This window comes from Schistocerca gregaria, chromosome 7, assembly GCF_023897955.1.
Source record: "Schistocerca gregaria isolate iqSchGreg1 chromosome 7, iqSchGreg1.2, whole genome shotgun sequence".
Lineage (NCBI taxonomy): Eukaryota > Metazoa > Arthropoda > Insecta > Orthoptera > Acrididae > Schistocerca > Schistocerca gregaria.
Window position 1 is genome coordinate 234,050,190 of NC_064926.1, and position 22,113 is coordinate 234,072,302.

Consider the following 22,113-nt stretch of genomic DNA (forward strand, 5'->3'; position numbering starts at 1 on the left):
AAATGAAATGGAAACACAACCAAAGAATGAAGAGGTTTTTAGAAGAGAAAAAGAAGATGGAAACAAGAAAAAAAATAATCATTTAGTAATCAAGTTAATCACTGTCCTGGAGACAAAAACTTGTTATAATATATATAAAGGAAAATCCATGATCGATTGTAACAATATCAGTTGCCAGAGGCTGCAGTCATGTGTGGGTTTGCGTGAGTATTTTTGTGTGTGTCTGTCGCCTATTTTTGACGAATCTGACTGAAAGCTTATTTGTGAGTCTTTTGCTGTGCCTATTTGCGACTCAGCATCTCCGCTATATGGGGAGTAGCAACTTTCAGGACAGTGATGAATGTGAATGTTACATGATTATTCACTTTTTCCTACTGTCCTTCATCTTTTTCTCTTCCCAAAACCTCTTCAGTCTTTGATTGTGTTCCTGTTCCCTTTGCTCTGTCCATGTTTTGCCTGTTTTCGTCCTGTCTTTTACTTCAAATTTCGTGTTTATAATTAATAAAACAACTGATATGTGTGTGTGTGTATGTGTGTGTGTGTGTGTGTGTGTGTGTGTGTGTGTGTTTGAGAGAGAGAGAGAGAGAGAGAGAGAGAGAGAGAGAGAGGGGGGGGAGAGGGAGGGAGAGAGATTGTTTTGTCGAACCTGAACACAGATTGTTTTGGATATAGAATTTCAACAGCTATAGTTTAACCTTCCGTTTCACGACCAAGTACTTTTTCAGCTACGACCCTGGAAATGGAATTCTCCTTCGAATATAACAGAGAAGATCATTAATTCATAAAGAGTGGTGCATGAGTGGTTGACACATTTTGACATTGAATAGTAATTGTCCTTCTAGTTGCATTTAATTCAAAATTCGCTCCAACGTGTTTTGTTTCGTGGAAATCCCCGTAGAGGTCGTGTTGCTGCAATGTCACCAGTCTCTTGTTTCGTAGTTAGCGTTTCACCATGAGTGGGCTTAGACGATCATCTGTTCAGCAGCGTATTAAGGCAGTTCTCCGTTATGCTGAAATGAGAAGTTTCACAGAAATGCAAACAAGTTTTAGGGCAATATTGCACACGCGATGGGCTCCAACAGAGAACAAAACTCTCGATTAACGAGAACATGTGAAGAAGAGGCAGTTTGTTGGAAGGGAAACGACCTGGGGCACTGACTGTTCGTTCTCCGGAAAACATCACAGCGTTACGGTCGCCAGCCAACGAAGTCCAAACAAGTCATCTCGGCGGGCAGCATGGCAAATGGGGATATATCGTCTTTTTGTACAAACATTTTTACGGAGTGATCTCAAGCTCTTCCTTTATAAAATGACTGTGTTGCACAAGAACAAACAGAGAAGACTGGAGTATTCATTATGGCACCTCAGTGGAACCGTAAACAACAAAATGTTCGATTTTGGGAGAGAGAAGAACCACAAAACGTTCGTGTTCATTAAAAAACAACGCATGGAGAAAAAATGAGTGTGTGTAGCTCTGTCCATTTTCGGCCTAATCGGAAGAGTATTATTCAGTGACACTGTCAGTGCTGAACGATAAAAGATAATGTAGAAAAATGACTTTGCTCTACATCTTCTTGCCACCAATGTTCCAACGAACACATAAATGGCACAACACCACATACGACTAATGCTGTACTGAATTCTCAACAGGGTCCGTTTGGCGTCCTTCGAGTCCAAAATTAAGCCCTTGTGATTTTTTCGGTGCGGATATTTGAAAGAGAAACTGTTCCCTTTGAGACCACAGAATGTTACGGAAATGCGTGTCCGGGTAGCGCAATTATACAACGAGATAATAGGAGAGTTGTGCCCCGAAGTTGAAAGGAATTTGTGTACTCGCCTTCGCGAAGTTGTCCGCTGCAGTGGAGCGCATATGGAACACGTGATGAAGTGAATAGGATTTCCAGCAACCGCATCGTCTTTGTGTAAAGTTTAAATATTTTCATTTCAGAAATAAAAGTGATGCGACAATATTAAATGTGTCAACTACTCATGCGACGCCCTGTACATTGCTTCAAACGCCTCTTGGGCAGTCGTCAGGTAACTGACAGAAAATGGGATTTAATTTCTTCTCAGGTCGCCTTGTCGCACCATAATTGCCGATTGCTTCAGCTATCAGCCGTACTTGTGATGCGACTACTGAACTCTAGTGAGAACCAGAAATGTTTCATACTTTAAGTTTCCACAGCGAGAATGGAGCTTGGAATCGGTTCAGGAGGCAGCTCTAGATATGGAATGAGGTACGTACGTCACATCAGAGTCTTCTGAGCAACGACGAGACTGCATATGAAAGCCTAGTCTGCGGATGGTTCTATAGTTTCCAGTCTAGAGACTTATTTGATGCATTTGTCCACGGCTGACTATTTTGTGTAAGCTTCTGCATCTCTGGAAAATTTACTTTCATTTGAAAACGCTCATTGTAGCCAACCTTTGATCTCCATCTACAATTACCCTTCCGTCCATCCCATCCTGCGCACTTTCCCCTGTTACCAAACTGATTACTCCTTGATAGCTCAGTATGTGACCTTACAACCTGCACCTTCTTGAATTCAGTTTATGAGAAAAAATTCTCCCCGATTTAGTAGTGTATCATTAGTCGTCTGCTCTACCCACTTTCCGCATCCTTTTGCAACACTATATTTCAAAAGCTTCGGTTCTCTTCCTGTCTGTAGTGTCCATCATCCACTTTTCACTTCCTAATAACTTTCACTCCATGTACCTGAAGGAAACACATCCTAATACATGAACTTTTTCTCAATATGAACAAATTTGTCTTCTTCAGAATGCCTTTTATTGCTAACTTTTTCGCTGCTGTGCATGTGTATATACGTCCTGCTATGCCCGTCCCCGGGCGTTGTAGACGTGTACACGCACGCCGCTAGCGTTTTCTTACAGTGCTATGGACGTCTATCCGCTGACCTCTCACTGCTGCGGACGAGTTATTTCTATAGCTCAGTAAATAGCAAAGCTTAGAGTATTTATCTTATAACATATGTGCTCAATGCGTGTTGTTATTTGCAAAACACTCAATATCACATCTCCTTATCCTTTGTGAGATATGATTATTGTTATGACCACACAATTAGCTTTTTGCAATGACGAGAGTAGGTGCGTCGCGCATGACCGACTGTCGGATATGAAACCCAGTAATTCGAGAACGAAATGAGATATCATTCTGCTCTTAATTTTAAAAAAAAAATTCGATACCTTATGTAGACTTCATTCACTGCAATGCTTGAGCTAAAATCGACCTTACAGAAAGTTTGCGCAATGCGTTTGTACTTGTGCTAAGGTTTTATAAATTCGCGAAATTTTTTGGTTAATTTGAGGAGGCGCAGTGACTATGGCATACGACGAAAGAAATGCAGTCCTCTTTCGAGCGCAGATATCAGACTGTAAGATGTGCAAAGATTAAGTTTCCGTTTTCAAAAGACTGGATGCTAATTATTTCATATCAGCCTGAACGCCGTATGCCAGCACAGGCAAAAGCATTTGGCGAGCAGTGCAGCTATAACAAAAGAAGCCGCAGGGAATGCGTAGAGCTAGACTATAACAGCAAAATGTCTAATGTCAGACTACATTTTATATTCTCTTCAGCACCGCCATTGTCACTTATTCTACTACACAAATCACAAAACTCATTTACCACTCTGTATGTATCATTTCATAATCTGTTTTCCTCAGAACAGTCTGATTTCATTCTACTGAACTAGGTTTCTTTTGCTTTACTTTCGTTGGTATTCATCTCAAAACCTATTTTCAAGACACTAGGCAGCGCGTTTCACTGGTCTTACAAATACTTCTCAGAAATACAGTGTTGTAGGCAAACTTTAAAGTTGGTCTGGAGACGCACCATGGATAAGTAGATGCTCAGCCATCTCCACTGGCACACGCTGCAAGAGAGGCGTTCTGTATCACTGTCCCATCTACTATTGAAGTTCCGAGAGCGTAGGTTCCAAGGAGAGTCAACCGAATGTTGCTTTCCCGTAAGCCTATCTCGTGAAAAGGCTACCAACATAAAATCAGAGAGATTCAAGCTCACACGGAGGCTTACAAGCATTCGTTCTTCTTGCGAACCATACGCGACTGGAACAGAAAAAAAGGGAAGTGAGATCAGCGCACAAAGTAGTCTCCGTCACACACCCTAAGATGGCTTGCGGAGTGTAGATGTAGGTACCAAATGGGGTACATCTAATGCTACCTGCTGACGCTGACGTCGAGAGCACAAGGACCAGTGAGCCAGCGCAAAGCAGGGTTCTCTGATGGTGAATTTACTGCCAGGTGTAACTACACAGTGCGCCGTCTTTCAGAACATCGCTCATACTTTGGCTAATCGACTTTGACACGAGAATTTCATTTATCTGACACAGTAAATGTATAATAGCTTTGTGTCTTCGTTGAGTCATTACTTCTGAAACTGAATCAAGTAAATTAAATGTAAATTCTTTCAATTTAGTGTCTGGTTCAGTACGGTTCCCTGTTAATTACGTTTCTCGAGTTAGAACACATATTCAGTATCAGACTGTTATGTGACAAACCGCACGTAGCCTTCTTCGTAAAAATTCACTTTCATCCTTCCACTGTATTATGTAATTTGGATAGACAATATGTAAGGATTGAAGATAGTTTTCAACTCCTCTCAAAACTATTTTATCTTTTTTATTACCAAATGTAGTCGACATTGTGTTTCCCTTCCTTTCTAGAACTTTAGAAGTCTAATTATCGCTCCGTGAGTATCTAAGTAATTACTGAAGAAACGCAAAATACATTGGGGTGTATAGTGTCGATCAAGTATAACTGTATTTTTGATTCTGAGTCTCACAAACACTTGCTCTGCACTGTAGCTCAAGAATTCAATTCCGTTCTTCAAGTGTGAGTTAGCCTCTGCTTTTCTCTATTCAGTTCACTGAAATAAAAGAACTGTTATTTTTACTTTCCCTAATTTGTTCCCTTTGTACGTCGTTCGCTAATTCAACCTGAACTCTGATTGGAGGATTTAGAATGGATCTATAGAAATTAATGTAGCCAGTAACAGTTTGATCCGGCTTACAAGAAGACTGAAAGAGAATACTGCACGCTACTGAAATTTATGTAGAGGGTAGACATTTATGTGCAGACTATGTATAAAAATTGCTAAGTATACTCACTCTGTCGCCGAAGTTCTCGAAAGCCAGTCTCGCATACTCTTCGAAGTAGTCAGCGATCCTGGGATTTGGCCATCCACCGATGTCTTGCAGTTTCTGTGGGAGGTCCCAATGGAAGAGCGTCACCTGGTCAAAAAACACGTTTGATGTTAATAAATGTGTGTAAGAAATGTGAATTGCCCTCATCACTAATAATACATAATTTAGCCTTAAGCCAATTTAAGTGCTAATACAATTCGAATGTTCAGCACACTGTGAAGGAAACATTGACTTACGTTAAAAGTTGTTAAGTGATGGAAAGCATGGACATTACGTATGATAACACTCGAAATACTGAGTTTCTCTTTATGTGTTTCGTCGCGTCACTGGCGGTTCTGCGTCCTTACATAAAGACTACTGGCCCATTGTGGGTCTTTTTGGTACTCTGTTCCATTCTTCGCATGTCATATGTTTCAGCACAATGTCACATTTTTTGCGAAGAAAAAATGTATACTTATTTTCTCAGAGTCATAGAAATTTTGTACTGTACATTGTGTTTAACTGTTGGTGTATAGCGTTCTCCGAGTCTTGTACAGAAACCATCTCTACATTATCAAAATGACTGGAAGAAATCTCCTAAAATCCACTTCTTGTAGGAGACAGAATCAATAGTTGACACAGTGGAAATGATAAGGAAGAGGAAATAAACTCTTATTTGAGAAAAAATATCCCTGCTACAAGAAAGTATTTTTTATCTGTAAGGAATTTATTTGGAATCACCAGCTGCATGTGTGAGGGTCGCCCAGAAACTATTTTTTTTTGTCGTGTCCTATCGGAAGTCGTGGGAGGCACTTAACAGTCGCTGTAGGTCAGTGTATTTTCAGCCACGTTAGGGAGAAAGGCGCGTCGCTTTAAGTTCGTCTTCAAAAGCCGTCGAAAGTGAGTATTGTAGTTATAAATCCAGCTAAATCTGTAATCAGTTCTATAATACTGTTTTAGGACTAAAAATTTTAAAAACACGCTGTGTACGAGTCGACTGTGATGAGTCAAAGTATCCTGCGACAGTGGTGTCGTTTGTTTAAGAGTGGAAGCACGAATATCTATTATGTTGGCATAAACTGTGGTTCGTCTGTAGTCAGTACTGAATTCTTCAGACGACTGACGAAAAGTTCACAAAAACTGGCGATTTGTGACATCTTACCTGCTGGTCGACTTCCCACAGATTTCTTATAGTATTTTGCATGTGATGAAGACTAAATAATTTTGGTACCTAAAACTATGTGTTTGTGGGTTATGGAAGAGATTGCCGAAAACCACGAGCTTCAATGGATGACTATTCAGTTGAATTTCTTTTGCATTACAACGCATACGGAATTTTTTTTTTCTGAACAGAATCGTGGTGATTTCGAGGCTTGAGTTTCCGAAAATGAAGACAAGATAGCAGTCAACGCTGTGAAGTCACACCCTCACGCGATAGTAGCATTCTCAAAATATTGACAGAAAAGAGCATTCGGGCGAATATGGAAGATGAAGTCTAAGCTTTCAAATGAGGGCTTGCCAGTGGTGTGCCAAAGCAGACGTGAGCCGGGTGTGCGGACCGTGTGCGGGCCGAAGCTTGATCTGTCTCGGCTCTGCTCGAACTTTCTCGGTAGTACTCGTTAAAGTGAGACATTTCGTTTATTACTGTGGTGTGGTATTTTTCTGTTTGCACTACTCCCTTCATTTCGGCAGAATCGCGGTGTCAGCGCTGTTTATCTTTCGCTATTTTCTCGTCTTATTGAAGACGTTCTCTGGTCCAGTGGCTGTTTTGCACAAAAAGAGGCCGTCTGACGACCTATTGTCACAATTCTTTATAAATGTATGGGAGTGACCGAAGAGAAGCGTAAAAATCCTCAATATACGTTACGCAGTCACATAAGTAACGCGTATTGCAAATATGCTATGAAACGACATTGCGATTCCACGCAGAAGGAATTTAAAAATTTAGTTGACAATGAAAGAGCTAAAAATTACAACGAATTTGCAGGCATGCAACACGTTATGAAATCGGTTGTATAAACAGTAACATTTCTGAAGTCCCACGCATTATTCCATTGTCAGTTGCAACAGTTTTCGACAGAGATTATGAAGACTTTATACAATAATGCAAAATACGTAGGTTAAGTCCAGGGCCATGCTTGGAACGACCTTCGATTTAAAACTCACCATTGTTGAATTATGGACGAAAGAGTGCAGAAACGAAAATTAGAATTACAACACGTGAAATTAATTGCTATACATCGCATTTTAATTAGTCTTACTGAACACAGTCCACAGTAAGATATTGCAAGGTGAGAAACAACTTTTTCATGATTTAAAAAGAAAATCGCTTTGTGGAAGAGATACATTATGAGGGATACAGCCCAGTTTTATGAGCTCACTGGCGTTAAAGGAAACGCGAGGTTCGAAGAATTCATTGTGACCTTGAAGCTATTACGACAGTTTCCTAAACTTTTTAAAGACGGTACCAATTTTACAGCTGTCTTCCAGCTGCTTTTGAGACTGTTTGTGTGGTGTCACCACCAGACACCACACTTGCTAGGTGATAGCCTTTAAATCGGCCGCGGTCCGGTAGTATACGCGGACCCGCGTGTCGCCACTATCCGTGATTTCAGACCGAGCGCCGTCACACGGCAGGTCTAGAGACACTTCCTAGCACTCGCACCAGTTGTAAAGTCGACTTTGGTAGCGATAGTTCACTGACAAATTACGCTTTCATTTGCCGAGACGATAGTTAGCATAGCCATCAGCTACGTTATTTGCTACGACCTAGAAAGGCGCCAGTATCCGTGCTATTGATATTGTGAATCATGTACCATAAAGAGCGACGTTCTCCATTAATGGATTAAAGTTAAGTACTCCACCACCTACGTCCATTTTTTCTCAATTCTACACTCCTGGAAATTGAAATAAGAACACCGTGAATTCATTGTCCTAGGAAGGGGAAACTTTATTGACACATTCCTGGGGTCAGATACATCACATGATCACGCTGACAGAACCACAGGCACATAGACACAGGCAACAGAGCATGCACAATGTCGGCATTAGTACAGTGTATATCCACTTTTCGCAGCAATGCAGGCTGCTATTCTCCCATGGAGACGATCTTAGAGATGCTGGATGTAGTCCTGTGGAACGGCTTGCCATGCCATTCCCACCTGGCGCCTCAGTTGGACCAGCGTTCGTGCTGGACGTGCAGACCGCGTGAGACGACGCTTCATCCAGTCCCAAACATGCTCAATGGGGGACAGATCCGGAGATCTTGCTGGCCAGGGTAGTTGACTTACATCTTCTAGAGCACGTTGGGTGGCACGGGATACATGCGGCCGTGCATTGTCCTGTTGGAACAGCAAGTTCCCTTGCCGGTCTAGGAATGGTAGAACGATGGGTTCGATGACGGTTTGGACGTACCGTGCACTATTCAGTGTCCCCTCGACGATCACCAGAGGTGTACGGCCAGTGTAGGAGGTCGCTCTCCACACCATGATACCGGGTGTTGGCCCTGTGTGCCTCGGTCGTATGCAGTCCTGATTGTGGCGCTCACCTGTACGGTGCCAAACACGCATACGACCATCATTGGCACCAAGGCAGAAGCGACTCTCATCGCTGAAGACGACACGTCTCCATTCGTCCCTCCATTCACGCCTGTCGCGACACCACTGGAAGCGGGCTGCACGATGTTGGGGCGTGAGCGGAAGACGGCCTAACGGTGTGCGGGACCGTAGCCCAGCTTCATGGAGACGGTTGCGAATGGTCCTCGCCGATACCACAGGAGCAACAGTGTCCCTAATTTGCTGGGAAGTGGCGTTGCGGTCCCCTACGGCACTGCGTAGGATCCTACGGTCTTGGCGTGCATCCGTGCGTCGCTGCGGTCCGGTCCCAGGTCGACGGGCACGTGCACCTTCCGCCGACCACTGGCGACAACATCGATGTACTGTGGAGACCTCACGCCCCACGTGTTGAGCAATTCGGCGGTACGTCCACCCGGCCTCCCGCATGCCCACTATACGCCCTCGCTCAAAGTCCGTCAACTGCACATACGGTTCACGTCCACGCTGTCGCGGCATGCTACCAGTGTTAAAGACTGCGATGGAGTTCCGTATGCCACGGCAAAGTGGCTAACACTGACGGCGGCGGTGCACAAATGCTGCGCAGCTAGCGCCATTCGACGGCCAACAGCGCGGTTCCTGGTGTATCCGCTGTGCCGTGCGTGTGATCATTGCTTGTACAGCCCTCTCGCAGTGTCCGGAGCAAGTATGGTGGGTCTGACACACCGGTGTCAATGTGTTCTGTTTTCCATTTCCAGGAGTGTAATTCCATTGTCATGTTCCAGACCTCACGCCAGCCTGCGTGAGGCATTTCGGCCTCCTTTAGAAAAACACGGTTGGTTCTCCTGCCAACCACAACAGTTTGCGATTCAATTAGAGTGTCGCTGTGCTTTTACAGATGTAACTTATTGATCAGAAAGATAATTCTCATTTTAAAGACAAATCCTTCTATGTTAAAACTGACCAAAACGTCTACATTGCTTTCCTCAGGTAGAGTTTTCCCGTCTCCATAATGCGGTTGCAAAAGTGCTGCAATATTGCGCTCAACATATGTTTGTGAAAGCCCTTTTTTCGCTTATGAAACTAAATAAATCACGATTACGTGTCAACCTGAGTGCGAAAATCTGTGAAATTGTGTTTGCCTACATGCTGACAGTTTATACCGGATAAAAATTATATTACGCCAAAAATAATGAAATAATACTGACAATTTGTTTCGTTTGTGGTTTACGTTGTTGAAAAATGTGAAATATAAGCCAAGTCGGTGCAGTGAGACTGCACTGTCATTTAAATACAGGTCGCAGTTTCCCCTCTTCCGCGTCAGCCCATGTTTACTAGACATTTTTGTTGCGAATAATCGTTCCTGTAGTACCCTGAATATTAATCATTCCTTCTGCGGCACCCTGTGTACAAGCAATATTGCATCACTGCAAATAGGGCGATTTCGGTCGTCCTATCTACCATATAAACTTTGTTCGAAACATTTGGTTTCAAACTCAGGTGGCTAAATTTTGTGGTAGGGGATTATTTAAGTGATACAACAGGGGCTTAAATCCCAAAGATTACTATGCAGAACCGGCCACTGTGGCCGAGCTGTTCTAGGCGCTTCAGTCCGGAACCACGCTGCTGCTACGGTCGCTGGTTACAATCCTGCCTCGGGTATGGATGTGTGTGATGTCCTTAGGTTAGATAGGTTTAAGTAGTTCTAAGTCCAGGGGACTGCTGACCTCTTAGAGCGATTTGAACCATCATTATGTAGAGAAGAAATATAGAGCCGTAAATTCAATGTCTTTTTAATACTTTTTATTCAACCTAATACAGGTTACTTTCTGGATAACTGTTGTACAATACCACACGTCGTGTTCATTATCTGTTGTTTTACCGTCACAAACTCTGGGCTTACAATTTAGCTACTACGCACATTTCATGGATAGTTGGGAGAATTATCTAAACAGAAGAAAGCCCTGATGGAGCCGCAGGTGCTTCCCTCTGTATCAGGCACTCCTGCTGAGGATTATGAGTTCACCAATCGGGAGAGTTTAAATATCTCACTACGTTTCTGGTAACCTTTATGGTCTACACATGGTTACATGAAAACCAGAACAAAGGAATGCAGCCGTAATGGGGTCATAGAGAACTATCGTAGAGAAGTATCATAATTTGCACAATACGAGCAAAGATCACCCTTATAGACATCTAGAGGAAATGAGGATATTTGTTATGTGAATTATTCGTAAGCGCTATCAACGAGACGTCGCAACACTGTATGGGCAGGCGAGCGGGCCTTGTGAATTTCAATGAAACTGAAGGTTATCTTGGGAGTACATGGGTGGTGGGTGGCAGTCACATGGGCCCTTAGCTGGCATCACTTCCACTTACTTGTGTTAGGCCTCTGATGTTTATTTTGGTATCAGGTATTAGGTTTCGAGGCCCGAGGGTATTTCTCTCTAAACGGGCAGAGAAGCCAACTTCTCATTCCTTAATGAAAATCCTGCGAGTCTGAAGGTGGCTTACATAGAGCCCACAACTCTATCAAGTAAGATATTAAGATATTCTTATTAAAATGCTTCATAAAAATAAGTCACACTGACAGCAACAAAACGACTGGGCAAGAAAAAGGGTAAAGACTTTGTAATATGGGACAAACCACTCTCAGAAACATGGAATGTTCGTAGTTTAGCTAAGAAGGCAGCACAACCCATTCGTTTTAAAGAATTAGAGGGAATAAAATCTAATATAGCGGTTCTAACATAAACGAAAAAGGAACTGAAAGGATCTCAACATATAGGAGACTATTCATTGATTTATAGCGGAGCTACAAAACAACAAAGAGCAGCTTTTGAAGTTGCTATAATTATCGCTGACAAATGCGAGAATTATTGCACAATCAGCTTAACAGATCATGCATCCAAGTTGCTGACAAGAATAATATACAGAAGAATGGAAAAGAAAACTGAGGATGCACTAGATGACGATCAGTTTGCTTTTAGGAAAGATAAAGGAAGGAGAGAGGCAATTCTAACGTTGAAGTTAATAATGGAAGCAAGACTAAAGAAAAATCAAGAAACGCTCATAGGATTTGTCGACCTGGAAAAAGCAATCGCAATGTAAAATGGTGCAAGATGTTCGAAATTCTGAGAAAAATAGTAAGCTATAGGGAGGGACGTGCATGTACAATATGTACAACAGCCAAGAGTGTGCGACCAAGAACGAAGTGCTCGTGTTAAAACGAGTGTGAGACAAGGATGTAGCCTTTCGCTCCTACTCCTCAATCTGTACATCTAGGAAGCAATTATGGAAATAAAAGAAAGGCTCAGGAGTGGAATTAAAATACAAGGTGAAAGGATACCAGTGATACGATTCGTTGACATTGATCTCCTGAGTGAAAGTGAAGAAGAACTAAATGATCTGCTGAACGGAATGAACAGTCTAATGAGTACACAGTATGGACTGAGAGTAAATCGAAGAAAGACGAAGGTGATGAGAAGTATTAGAAATGAAAAAACGAGAAACTTAATATCAGGATCGATGGTCACGAAGCAGATGAAGTTAAGGAATTCTGCTACCTAGTCAGTAAAATAACGAGTGACGAATGGAGAAAGGAGGACATCAAAAGCCGACTAGCACTGGCAAAAAGGGCATTGCTGGCCAAGAGAAGTCTACCCAATATCAAATATCGGCTTTAATTTGAGGAAGAAATTTCGGAGACTGTAAGTATGGAGTACACCTTCGTATGGTATTGAAGCATGGACTGTGGGAAAACCGGAACAGAAGAGAATCGAAGCATTTGAGACGTGGTGCTACAGACGAATGTTAAAAATTAGGTGGACTGATAAGGTAAGGAATGGGAAGGTTCAGTCCAGAATCGTAGAGGAAAGGAATAGGCGGGAAACACTGATAAAGAGTAGGGACAGGAAGATAGGACAACTGTTAAGACATGAGGGAATGACCTCTATGGTAATAGAGAGAGCTGTAGAAGGCAAAAACTATAGAGGAAGACAGAGGTTATAATACATCCAGCAAATAGCAGAGAATGTATGTTGCAAGTGCTACTCTGAGATGAAAAAGTTAGCGAGGAGAGGAATTCGTGGCGGGCCGCATCAAAACAGTCAGAAGACTGATGACCCAATATAACAATAATAATATGTATAAATAAAGAGTGAGCTAATAAGATAAGATCTCACACTTTTGTAAATGACAGAATTGTAACTGTTAGATTTAAAATTCCTAGGGGTCATTTGACTTTAATTGGATTATATCCCCCCAGGGAAGACAAGAAGAAGAAAGTGAAAGATTCTATGAAGAACTACAAAAAGAAATCTGTAAAAGTGTGAAATTAGTCATTACCTTATATTATCAAGAGATATCAATGCAGAAGTGGATAAAATAACTATTAAAGATGTTATAGGTATTTTGATAAAGATACATTGAAGAATGATGGAGAAAAACTGAGGTAGTTTGCAGCATTTAGCAAATTAAGCATAAAACATACGTTTTTTTTAGGTAAAAGACATCCTTAAGTTTACTTGGTGCGCAAGGGGACATAAATCACAAATGGACTACGTCATTACGAATAAAATTAATTTTCATTGAAAGTAAAAATATAAAAGTCTATCGAGGAAGTGATATATCAACTGAACACAATTTGATAATATCAAAAATTCATCTCCTAACAAGGTATTCCCTTGCCCACCGCATTACGATGCTGGGTTAGGAACGTGGAGGGGGTAGTTATTGTTTTACAGTTTTCTCTAACGAAGCCACAGAGGTCGTAATGATGATATTTAAATCGTTACGTACTGTATAGTTCGATGCAGGCTTCCCAATGAAACAGCACGAAGTTCAGTTGCATTCTCATTGGGCTGTCTACAAGCCATAAACAGCGGAAAGCTGTAACCAGCTGCTGGTGCTGGCCGCTGGTGACAACCAGGAGGTGGTAGTCCTTCGATGTTTTCTGAATGGCGATGCCCGGCGATAGCGAATGAATGTTCGAATGACGTCATCACGGTGGACACTAATTCGGTGGACATCTTCCCGGGCCGCTTTCCATTCGTGCTGTAGACTGCTATCCGCGCACCGTCTTAACTTCAAATTATTTTTCGAGGCAGGTTGACAGACTGTACACATTCTCCATATCACAACTGAAGACAGGGCGTACTCTGCTGAACTGCATTGATGTGAAATGAAGGTTTATTCTCACCCCCATTATACAGATTACTGTACATAGCCTCATCCATGTAGTCTAATGGATATTAAGAACGAGGTTTCCGATACAAATTTCCGATGCAAGTCATGAGTACGGTGCACCGCTTTTTGACAAGTCAGTTTGCAATATCCAAACTTCGTAATTGATTTGTCCGGTCTGTATTTTATTTCGAATTTCCAGTTTTCACAAGTATAGTTTGTGTAGCAACTTCACAATCAAGGATCCATCTAGTACCTAACTAACTATACTTTTCTAGCTAATACAAAGGATCCAAAAGCTTACTCATGCATGGATATTTAACAAATTGTGAATGAAATCAAATGTAGTTATCAATCTCCCACTGTAATATAAAATTTTCTCGGATGATGGAAAAGATATAATTAGTTTGTGTGTGGAGAAATCGGAAGAGAATTCAACAAGAAAGGCGGAAATAAAGTTTTCCTTTTGCAGTGGAAGGCTGTATTGACATGCAGAAACCTGAAAGCAGAAAAGATGACAAAGAGAGTAATGGAATATACATAGAAGTCAGACACTGTAAAGATCGTTGGTGGATTGTTTAATCACTACTATTATGGCTGGGTTAAGAGGAGTGCATTAAGCGAAATGAATTGAGGTACCACTACTTATGTATGATATCCTTTATTGAAAGACATTGCTGAATCAAAGCCATAAAATCATGCAATGAGTCACGAATTATTCATGAACGCATCAATGGGAATCCACGACTCACCACACCAGAACTTTCCATCGACGTTTGCCGCGCTGATGCTTGCACAAAATCACGCCTCCATAAAACTCATTCTTGGCTCCTGAGACGTTAAACCTAACGTTGTCGCAACTCACAGTGGTTGTATTTGTTCTCATACTGATCGAGATTGAACAACGGTGACCTCACACTAACTAAAATGCCAAAAAATGCCCCTTGGCCATGTGCGCGCGATACAAAGGTACAAAGATTCAGAGACTATAATCAAGTACTGCTGCAGGTGTTGTATTGATGTGAATCTTGACACGACCGTCGCAAACATTTACAAATCAACTTACACACAAAACCGTTGAATGGGCTACTAAGTGAGAAGAGTAGTTTACAAGAACTCCGTACGTTTGGGGCGAGGGCGTTCCGCGCCGAAGGCTTGAGTATCCTGCGACTGGTTTGACGTATCTTTCGCAATATGTCGCTTTTGAAGGGAAAGTTCTCTGCTCGGACGAGGTGCTGATCGGCACTGTGAGTCGCGGCAGTTGCGTGTGCTGGGATTCCCACTTTTTCGCGAAATTGTTGCGTACAGAAATTTCTCGTAACTGTGAATCCTAGAAAGGCAACACATGATAACAATTCCGCATTCGGAGTTCGACATTTCTTACTTGTACGTTGCATACACGTTAAGCATACTTACTGAGGGCTAAGCATACTTACTAAGGGCTGAATATTCCTTTCCAGCAGAGCGTCTATGAGGTTGTTGTAATACTCTATACCAGCTGGGTTTACTACGTCCCAATCTCCGGATGGTAACAACCGCGACCATGACAGGGAGAAGCGGTAAACATCAAACTGAAACAAATGAGAAAAGGTATATTTTCAGCGCTATAGTCTACTCCACTTCTGCAATTAATTACTATCTAGAAAACATCACATTTCAAATCTTCATACATTTGTTTTAAGCGGTCATGGGGAAATACCATGTTAACTCAAATTCCTACTAAATCTGTCAGTAAGTTCTGATATGCATCTTTTCATACGCCGTAGTTGGTTTTGCTTTTGTAATATTTATTCTAATAATACTGGGAATTGAAATCAAACTGTAGAAAAAAAAAGTTAAGTTAATAGTGCGAAAAGTATTCGGTCGGAAAAGATTTAAGATCCACAGTTTCACAGTAAACCGATGTTCACAAAACTTGAAAACATTATTTGTTCCGTTATTGATGGGAAGTTATTATAGAAGAAAAAGAAATTACCACTCCCTAAAGAAGCATAAGCTTCAGTGGCTTCGTGAAAGGGAAAGCTTAAAACATTGGCCGTTGGACCTTACGCATCATAAGCTACATCAATACCCTGTGCGTTGCAGTTACATGTTCCATTGAAGCTGTTATGAAAGTCACAAAGAAAGGAAATTACAACCAAGAACCCTCGTTCAGATCGTCTATTCACTCACACTATGTGATCAGTGGAATCCGGATACCCCCAAAAACATACGTTTTTCATATTAGGTGTATTGTGCTGCCATCTACTGCCAGGTACTCCATGTCAGCGACGTCAGTAGCCATTTGACGTCGTGAGAGAGCAAAATGTGGCGCTCCGCGGAACTCATGGACTTCGAACGTAATCAGGTGATTGGGTGTCAATTTTGTCATACGTCTGTACGCGAGATATCCGCACGCCTAAACATCCCTAGGACCACTGTTTCTGATGTGATAGTGAAGTGAAACGTGAAGGGACACAGCACAAAAGCGTACGGGTCGACCTCCTCCGTAGACTGATAGAGACCGCCGACTATTGAAGATGATCATAAGGTCTAATAGGCAGACATCTGTCCAGACCATCACACAGGAATTCTAAACTGCATCAGGATCCACTGCAAGTACTATGAGAGTTGGCGTACATCATCCCCCAATGTGTGTAGTGCCAACAGTAAAGTTCGGAGGCCGTGGTGTTATGGTGTGGTCGTATTTTTCATGGAGGGGGCTTGCACCTCTTGTTTTGCGTGGCACTATCACAGCACAGTCCTACATTGATGTTTTAAGCACCTTCTTGTTTCCTAATGTTGAAGAGCAATTCGGGGATGGTGACTGCATATTTCAAGACGATCGAGCACCTGTTCGTAGTGCACGGCCTATGGCGGATTAGTTGCACGACGATAGCATCCCTGTAATGAACTGGCTTCTGCAGAGTCCTGACCTGAATCCTATACAACCCATTTAGGATGTTTTGGAAAGCCACACCCACACCCTGCCATCGGATCGCCACATTGTGTACCGTGATTCGTCACTCCACACAAAGTTTTACCACTGCTGAATTAATGTTTACGCTCCTTATACCAAGCGAGGCGTCGTTTGGCATTTACCGCCGTGATGTGTGGCTTATGAACAGCCTCTCCACCATGAATTTCAAGTTTTTTTTTACTTCCCTCCTAACTCTCACAGTAGTTGCAGTAGCTCCTGATGCAGTTTCGAATTCCTGTATGATGGTGTGGATAGATATCTGCCTGTTACACATTACTACCATCTTTAATTATCGACGGTCTCAGTCAGTCAACAGAAGAGGTTGGCCTGCACACTTTTGTGCTGTACGTGTGCCTTCACGTTTCCACTTCACTATCATATTGGAAACAGTGGACCTAGGGAAGTTTATTCGTGTGGAAATCTCGCGTACAGACGTATGACATCACCTGACCGCATTCGATTCCTTGAGCTCCGCGGAGCTCCCCATTTTGCTCTCTAACGATGTCTAATGACTACTGAGGTCGCTGGTATGGAGTACCTGGCAGTAGGTGGCAGCACAATACAACTAATATGAAAAACGTATGTTTTTGGCGGTGCCCGGATAATTTTGATCACATAGTGTACAAGGACTTCATTCTTGTCGTCATTGGAGGAGTGAGCCCCAAAGCCGTCGTGTTACATTTACTTTTTTAATAGAGTGAAATAAGGGGATGAAAAGACGTGGTGAAATAAATGTAGGTTCCTTGACCTTGCACAGAACGTTTCGCCACAAGAGAAGGTAAAAGAAATGATGGAATTTGTATCTAAATGAGGCGATTTACAGGAACCGTAGACGTTTCCCCAAAATCGCACCCTCTGGAACATCCAGCATACTCACCCCGATGTTTGCTACCAGCTCCGCGTCCTCCTGGTACTTGTGGTAGGAGTCGCAGGCAATGTCCCCGTTGGAACCGTCAGCTATCCAGTCTGGGTGCTCGTGGGTCAGTCGATCCCAAATATTCTCTCCTTTACCTGCACATGATCACGTTTCACACATAATTATTTGACGGTATAGCTTCCTGTAAAATACTTCTGCGTACAGACAGCAAACAATTGAAATATTTATGATCAGAATTCAAGATAAAAGGAAAGCTGTCGCCAACTCAAAAGTAAGTTTTAAGACCACAGTTGTTTGCTATGCTTGCTCCAGTTGGAGGTGGTTTCCTCTCTCCCTCCGTCGACCTTTGAACCGACGTACTGGAGAAGTCTTTCCAACACTCTGTATACCTACGATGTCAACCGGTTTACCCATTAAGATTAACAGTCCGCCAGTGTGATGACCTTTATATTTCAAGTTGGTGAGTCAATTCTCTCAGACCCTGGCTAATTAAGTGGGGCGTGCAGTTGAACTTGGACTGCAAGCCACGATGCTATTCGGGATTTTTCACATTTGCCGAAAAGGAGGTACTGGTAAGTGACAGACAAGTATATTTCGAACGAACAGACATCGAACCCCAAGTCTCTAAATCTTTAGTTTCGCTCTCTATCACTAACAAGGGAATGGTCATACTTGTCATGTCGAAACGTGCCTTCATGTTTTTTCACTCATAGCTAACGTAAATTAAATCCAACATGTTAAATTTCCGCTGCCTACTCGATCTGAAAAACGAATATGAAATGTGAAATTTTTGCTACGGTTTCCACGCTTGAAACTGCGTTGTGCACGGGCGTGATTTATCGTAGCGTGACGCAGCATTGTCTTGTCACCGATCCTATCGGCTTGCTAGGCGAGCGCTGAATCGCCGATTGAAAGTGATCGCAATTCAATGTAATATCCGATTACTACTCGTATTTTATCCCTAAAATTACATTAAAATTGGTATGAAGCATATGCCAATAACTACACTCCAGGAAATTGAAATAAGAACACCGTGAATTCATTGTCCCAGGAAGGGGAAACTTTATTGACACATTCCTTGGGTCAGATACATCACATGATCACACTGACAGAACCACAGGCACATAGACACAGGCAACAGAGCATGCACAATGTCGCCACTAGTACAGTGTATATCCACCTTTCGCAGCAATGCAGGCTGCTATTCTCCCATGGAGACGATCGTAGAGATGCTGGATGTAGTCCTGTGGAACGGCTTGCCATGCCATTCCCACCTGGCGCCTCAGTTGGACCAGCGTTCGTGCTGGACGTGCAGACCGCGTGAGACGACGCTTCATCCAGTCCCAAACATGCTCAATGGGGGACAGATCCGGAGATCTTGCTGGCCAGGGTAGTTGACTTACATCTTCTAGAGCACGTTGGGTGGCACGGGATACATGCGGCCGTGCATTGTCCTGTTGGAACAGCAAGTTCCCTTGCCGGTCTAGGAATGGTAGAACGATGGGTTCGATGACGGTTTGGACGTACCGTGCACTATTCAGTGTCCCCTCGACGATCACCAGAGGTGTACGGCCAGTGTAGGAGGTCGCTCTCCACACCATGATGCCGGGTGTTGGCCCTGTGTGCCTCGGTCGTATGCAGTCCTGATTGTGGCGCTCACCTGTACGGTGCCAAACACGCATACGACCATCATTGGCACCAAGGCAGAAGCGACTCTCATCGCTGAAGACGACACGTCTCCATTCGTCCCTCCATTCACGCCTGTCGCGACACCACTGGAGGCGGGCTGCACGATGTTGGGGCGTGAGCGGAAGACGGCCTAACGGTGTGCGGGACCGTAGCCCAGCTTCTTGGAGACGGTTGCGAATGGTCCTCAGCGATACCCCAGGAGCAACAGTGTCCCTAATTTGCTGGGAAGTGGCGGTGCGGTCCCCTACAGCACTGCGTAGGATCCTACGGTCTTGGCGTGCATCCGTGCGTCGCTGCGGTCCGGTCCCAGGTCGACGGGCACGTGCATCTTTCGCCGACCACTGGCGGCCACATCGATGTACTGTGGAGACCTCACGCCCCACGTGTTGAGCAATTCGGCGGTACGTCCACCCGGCCTCCCGCATGCCCACTATACGCCCTCGCTCAAAGTCCGTCAACTGCACATACGGTTCACGTCCACGCTGTCGCGGCATGCTACCAATGTTAAAGACTGCGATGGAGCTCCGTATGCCACGGCAAACTGGCTGACACTGACGGCGGCGGTGCACAAATGCTGCACAGCTAGCGCCATTCGACGGCCAACACCGCGGTTCCTGGTGTGTCCGCTGTGCCTTGCGTGTGATCATTGCTTGTACAGCCCTCTCGCAGTGTCCGGAGCAAGTATGGTGGGTCTGACACACCGGTGTCAATGTGTTCTTTTTTCCATTTCCAGGAGTGTAGTTTGCCACTTTGAAATCATTAATTTTATTCAACACATAGGGGAATTAAAGCCATTAGCTGCCAGGAAGCATTGATTTATATCAATGGAGCAAGTTGAAAATTTGTGCCGGACCAGGATTCGAAACCAGGTTTCCTGCTTACTGGGTAGGTGCACTAACCAGTACGCCATCCAGACACAGTGGTCAGCACAAGCGTATTGTCTACCCCAGCACGCCTCCCGTCAGACCGAAAGTCTCACCTTATACCACACACTACTGATGTTGTGCCCCACCTCATTATCCTCATTACTCGCAGGATCTCACGATTTTCTGTAAGGGGTCGAGCTAGGTGCACATCTGCACCGAAGTGATCCCTAGCCTTACTTAAGTAAACATGTTATGACTATTCTTTCGGACATTTTTGTCTGAAAACGACTACGTCCTTATGTGACTAATAGGACTGACGACTTTCTTCCTTATTAGTATATAAATCTGGGACACAGCATCAGTGTTTCACATTTTAGCAATAGCTACAACTAATTAAATTTATTATACTGCATTCGTATCGTCTGTTCTTTTGTGCATGTCTGAGAGAACAGGCACTACATATATAATTAATTAAGGCGATGACAGCCGATGATCTCTTCAGTGTTGATGCACACCAAACTCGAATTCTCACGGGAATCGCTTAGACGCAGCGAATAATGAGGCAAATGAACAGCACAGCTTCGTCGTCAGCGTGTGGTGTAAGTTGAGAATTTGGGCTTGAACGGAGGCGTGCTAGGGTACTCCGTGCGATTGTGGTGACGCCTGTTTCTGGCAGACGTAGTGGTCAGTATGTCTGCCTAGTAAGCGGGAGACTCTGGTTCGAATCCCAGTTGATCACTGATTTTCGACTTGTTCCATTGACACAAATCCATTTCCACTGGCAGTAAATACGTTTAATTCCTTTCTGTCTTGATTTATAGTGTCTGTAGGATCAAACTGATGTCTGTTCTTTCGGATATGTCGACAATAACAGACATTGCATATATAAATAATTTTATTAGTTGTGGTTAATGCAAAAACGTGCGATATTGGTTTAGCGTTCTAAATTTACCTACTATTAAGGAAAAAGTTTGACAACGCTACGAGTTGCATACAGACGTAGTCGTATTTAGACAAAAATAGGGCACTTTGGGGAAACCGTTCGGACTAATATTTTGAGCAGTGCCGTGCATATTTAACCAGATTTTGAAGCCGGAAAGAGGTAAACTGATAGTGTACTAATGATTGCAACGTGAGAATATTTACGGAGCTAAACTGGAAACTGCAAGTACCTGTCCATAACGAATTCCTGTGTTATTGTTCTTCAAACTGCTTTCAACAGACGGAAAAATTCCGTCTGTCGGTCAGTACATTCGTAGTAGGAGGCGGAACCTGAAGCACACGTAGTTCTTTGGAGAGTGAGCTCGGAATGCGGCCATTAATTAATCAGCACTCCCGTGAACTGAAAATCTATCAGGAGAAGAAATTCGTTCCTAGAAAATGGAGGAGAAATATCTAAAGCTTTCGTCTCCCAATCATCAGACCTCGATGAGTCTTCCACACGATTGTCTGTATAGGACATTGATCTTTTCACAGATGTTCAAAAATTTCCTTTCGATTCTTGAAGAAAAACATTTTGCTTAGGTAACAATGAGCTAATAACGGCTGATGAAGTTGGGTACTGAATATAAAGCTTTGAGTGCAGTCGTGACTGTGCATTCGCCTCTGCATTGTTTTCCTCTGTCCGTGAAAGTGTTCTTTTAGCTGGCACTTCTTATTCAAATTTCGTATCATCTGTATTACGACCTGTCTATCATTGCAAATTTTATTGTTCTTGATTTTGACGCGGTTTTGAAGTTAATACTACAAAAAGCTGTAAATTCTTTTGTACATATATCGCTAGCATTATCTGATTCCTAGTTGCACAAAGTGGTACCGCTGAAACTGA

General features: G+C 43.1%; 1 protein-coding gene across 1 annotated transcript in view; it reads right to left on the bottom strand.

Annotated features, from left to right (window-relative positions):
- Window positions 1–22,113, bottom strand: part of LOC126281951 (myrosinase 1-like) — a 108,521-nt gene that overhangs the window by 80,907 nt on the left and 5,501 nt on the right. The window contains exons 2-4 of the mRNA XM_049981313.1: window positions 17,731–17,864; window positions 15,331–15,465; window positions 5,145–5,267 (exon numbers count right to left, since the gene is read on the bottom strand). Of these exons, the coding sequence (XP_049837270.1) occupies window positions 5,145–5,267; window positions 15,331–15,465; window positions 17,731–17,864 (392 nt within the window). The remainder of the gene's footprint in view (window positions 1–5,144; window positions 5,268–15,330; window positions 15,466–17,730; window positions 17,865–22,113) is intronic.